The sequence below is a fragment of the Anarrhichthys ocellatus genome, unplaced genomic scaffold, assembly GCF_004355925.1.
Source record: "Anarrhichthys ocellatus isolate YVR2014 unplaced genomic scaffold, GSC_Weel_1.0 scaffold4541, whole genome shotgun sequence".
NCBI lineage: Eukaryota > Metazoa > Chordata > Actinopteri > Perciformes > Anarhichadidae > Anarrhichthys > Anarrhichthys ocellatus.
Window position 1 is genome coordinate 1 of NW_022284515.1, and position 4,318 is coordinate 4,318.

Sequence of the window (4,318 nt, forward strand, 5' to 3'; positions counted from 1 at the left end):
GGAGTACGGGGAAACTACTTTAAAGAATGAACTTTTCCTGAACCTCTCCGATATGTCTGCTTGGTAGTGTAGCGTGAACGGATCCTGCCCCGGGGAAAGCGGGGTAGGCTTGCGCACCTAACACGGTGGTCACTCCGTCGGCTGTCCAACCTGCGTGGGTTAGGTTCCTCACGGAGGTGTCGGAACAATACTGTCGGTCTTTTATCTCACCCCGTAACTAAATCGTTAGGATTTTTGGAATTATTGTCTTTCTGAGTCTTGTACGGCTACGCCCTAGGCGCTCTCAGTAGGATGTAACCCTAGCACCCAGTATGAATAGTTATGTAGAACATCTGTACTTTACTATTGCGAACTTCTCACCATTTATGATTAACACTGCCAAGTCTTCACCCAGGGAACTTACCGTAAGCTCCTCTGGTAGTCAGTCGTCACATCTGTATCACACGGTTAACGGACAGGGGAAGAGGGGTAACTTAATCTAAAAAACAACAGAGTCTTCAGTTTTGATCCAGCCACTTACAAATGGTAAGGCTGTGGTTTTATTAAGTTTTTCCAAAGCAATCACATATAACAATTTCAATTCAATGAAACAGTCTCAGTGGTACTAAAACTAATGCCAACTATCCTGATTTAATCAGGGATATCTATCTTCTATTAAAGAAGTCTATCCCAGTCTCTAGAGATGGGGGGAAAAAGCAGAATCTCAGTTTCTCTGCTTCTTTTATGCTACTCTGAGACTAATACCTCCCGTAACCACATGCATCACACATACAGGCGACATCTTGTACCAGAGTTAGCAACAGAATGTAACTGGCTGTAACTTGTTTGGTCCAGTTAGAACCAGAAGCACTATATAAGGCTCAAGTCACTATGTTACATTAAGTGTCTAAGCAGGTTATATGTTTCTATCACTTCTATCATGAAATAAAACATTGTATGTTAAATCATATCTAATATGAAATGAAACACTTTATATATTGTGATGGTTGTACTTTTATGCTTTCATATTTTTCCACAATCTCTTAACAGTAGTTTGTGTATCCAACGGTTGCTGTGAGTGGATATCTTTTGTTTCATTATTCTCTTTTTATTGAGATGGAAAAGCAAAACATTTTATCATCTCCCATGGATTTTTTTTTTTTTTACATAGAAAATAATCAAATAAATATTTATCAATATAAACTAAAATTCAAAGATTTATTTCAAGACATGATGCCTCAAACACACATACATATACTCATCTGTATGCCAATACACTTGTCTCCATATTTGCCCTTCAATCAATCATTTAGATTTAACAATGAAGGAAACAAAAAGCATATTGCTGCTGGTGAGGGTCTGGTTTCTGGGACATGAGACATATGGTTCCACCAGGAACCCGAAAAATCTACATTGAGCCGCGCCCTATGGGCCCACCGCTGGAAGGGATATGCGTGATTGGGTAAAAGGGCTAAAGGGGATTCTTTTCTGTGTGACTTTTCATGTGTGTTTTTAGAGCTTTGTTGCGCCTAAATCTTTCAGCACAAACTGAGCAGCAGTAAGGTTTCTCTCCTGTGTGGATTCTCATGTGTTCCTTCAAACCTGCACTCCGTGTAAAATACTTATTACAGACAGAGCAGGTGTGAGGTTGTTCTCCTGTGTGGATTCTCATGTGTTTCTGTAAATGTGAAGAATCGTAAAATGAGTTCTTACAAACTGAGCAGCTGAAAGGTTTTTCTCCCGTGTGGATCATCATGTGTTTCTGAAAATGTCCACGCTGGTTAAAAGATTTCATGCAAACTGAGCAGCTGTAAGGTTTTTGTCCTGCGTGCATTATCATGTGGTTCTTCAAATCTCCATTTCTACAGAAACGTTTCTCACATACTGAGCAGCTGAAAGGTTTCTCTCCTGTGTGGATTCTCATGTGTACCTTTAGAGCTCTGTTGCGCTTAAATCTTTTAGCACAAACTGAGCAGCTGAAAGGTTTCTCTCCTGTGTGGATTTTCATGTGGTCCTTTAAAACCTGTTTATATGCAAAAGACTTATTACAGACTGAGCAGCTGTAAGGTTTCTCTCCTGTGTGGATTCTCATGTGTTCCTGTAAAACCTGTTTGACTGCAAAAGATTTCTTACAAACTGAGCAGCTGTAGGGTTTCTCCCCTGTGTGGATTCTCATGTGTTTCTGTAAATGTGAAGAATCGTTAAAAGAGTTCTTACAAACTGAGCAGCTGTAAGGTTTCTCTCCTGTGTGGATTCTCATGTGTCTCTGTAAAACCTGTTTCTGTGCAAAAGATTTCTTACAACCTGAGCAGCTGTAGGGTTTCTCCCCTGTGTGGACTATCTTGTGTTTCAGTAAGTGTCCACGCTGGTTAAAAGATTTCGTGCAAACTGAGCAGCTGTAAGGTTTTTGTCCTGTGTGGATTCTCATGTGGTTCTTCATATCTCCACTTCTACGGAAACGTTTCTCACATACTGAGCAGCTGAACGGTTTCTCTCCTGTGTGGATTCTCATGTGTCTGTTCAGATCTCCACCTCCAGTGAAACCTCTATCACAAACTGAGCAGCTGAAAGGTTTCTCTCCTGTGTGGATTCTCATGTGCGTCTGTAAATTTGAACAATAGTTAAAAGATTTATCACAAACTGAGCAGCTGAAACATTTCTCTCCTGTGTGGATTCTCGTGCGTTTCTTCAGATTTCCACTCTTGCCAAATGTTTTCTCACCAGCGCTACATCTTGAATCACTGACAAGGACTTCATCAGGTTTCCAAGAGTTTAACCCTGACTGAGGTTCTCTGGTCTCCTTCCAATCATCACTGTTATAAGAGTCTCCAGTCTTGTCATCAGTATCTGGTTCTGGATTCCTGTCTGGTTCTGGTCCTCCACAGTCCTCTCCATCAGCTTCTGTTTCCATCTGTTCAGTTTGTCTTTGATGAAGCTGTGAGGACTGAGCTTCCTCTTCTTCACTCTTCAGAGGAGTGAATGAGTACTTGATATCAGCCTCCTCCAGACCTTGAAGCTGCTCTCCCTCCTGACTGATCCAGAGTTCCTCCTGTTCCTCTTTAATGTGTGGGGGCTCTGGGTCCTCCTGTTCTTCTTTAATGTGTGAGGGCTCTGGGTCCTCCTGTTCTTCTTTAATGTGTGGGGGCTCTGGGTCCTCCTGTTCTTCTTTAATGTGCGGGGGCTCTGGGTCCTCCTGTTCTTCTTTAATGTGCGAGGGCTCTGGGTCCTCCTGTTCTTCTTTAATGTGTGAGGGCTCTGGGTCCTCCTGTTCTTCTTTAATGTGTGGGGGCTCTGGGTCCTCCTGTTCCTCTTTAATGTGTGGGGGCTCTGGGTCCTCCTGTTCCTCTTTAATGTGTGGGGGCTCTGGGTCCTCCTGGTCCAGACTGGAGCTCCACTCCTGCTGCTCAGGGGGAACCTCTTCTTTAACCACCAACAGCTGCCGGACGTCTGCAGGAAAACGGTAACCACACAGACGTTACAAAGAAATATCAGTATTGAGCAAATAGTCTCCTGTACATACACTTTTTTTCCTGCCATCATTCCCTCCGACACTCCCTGTGCAGTTACCAAACAGACATGCCGACACAAATTGTAAAGACACAACACACCAGCAGCAATGCGGTCATTGATCAGGTTGTATTCAGTGATTTATATCCAACCGTTTGGTTCCGTTCTGCAGCTGAGATAGTCCAGATTTAAAATATGGAAGAATTAAATAGACTATGTAAGGAACTAGTATTAATTCTGTAAATTAAGGTTAAATGAAATAACCAAGACTGTTGTCAATGTGTGAGTTGCTTGGTGTTCCTGCTGGTTAGAAGATTTCTTACAAACTGAGCAGCTGTAAGGTTTCTCTCCTGTGTGGATTATCATGCGTTTCTTCAGATTTCCACTCTTGCCAAATGTTTTCTCACACTCAGCATCTAAATAGTTTCTCACCAGCACTACATCGTGAATCACTGACAAGGACTTCATCAGGTTTCACAGAGTTTAAACCTGACTGAGGTTCTCTGGTCTCCTTCCAAGCATCACTGTCATCAGTGTCAGAAGAGTCTCCAGTCTTGTCATCAGTATCTGGTTCTGGATGTCTATCTGGATCTAAGACTCTGTCTGGTTCTGGTCCTCCACAGTCCTCTGCATCAACTTCTGTTTCCATCTGTTCAGTTTGTCTTTGATGAAGCTGTGAGGACTGAGCTTCCTCTTCATCATCTTCACTCTTCACAGGAGTGAATGAGAGCTTGACATCAGCCTCCTCCAGACCTTGAAGCTGCTCTCCCTCCTGACTGGTCCAGAGTTCCTCCTGCTCCTCTTCAATGTGTGGGGGCTCTGGGTCCTCCTG

At 42.9% G+C, this 4,318-nt stretch overlaps 1 protein-coding gene across 1 annotated transcript; it reads right to left on the minus strand.

The window, feature by feature from the left end:
- Positions 1 to 693: 693 nt before the first annotated feature.
- On the minus strand, positions 694 to 4,315 carry LOC116379544 (gastrula zinc finger protein XlCGF57.1-like; the record flags this gene model as incomplete). The annotated part of the gene is made up of 3 exons (XM_031841493.1): positions 694 to 2,254; positions 2,318 to 2,625; positions 3,916 to 4,315. Coding segments are annotated over 3 exons (1,512 nt in total), but the record flags the coding sequence as incomplete, so codon positions are not given.
- Positions 4,316 to 4,318: the final 3 nt, after the last annotated feature.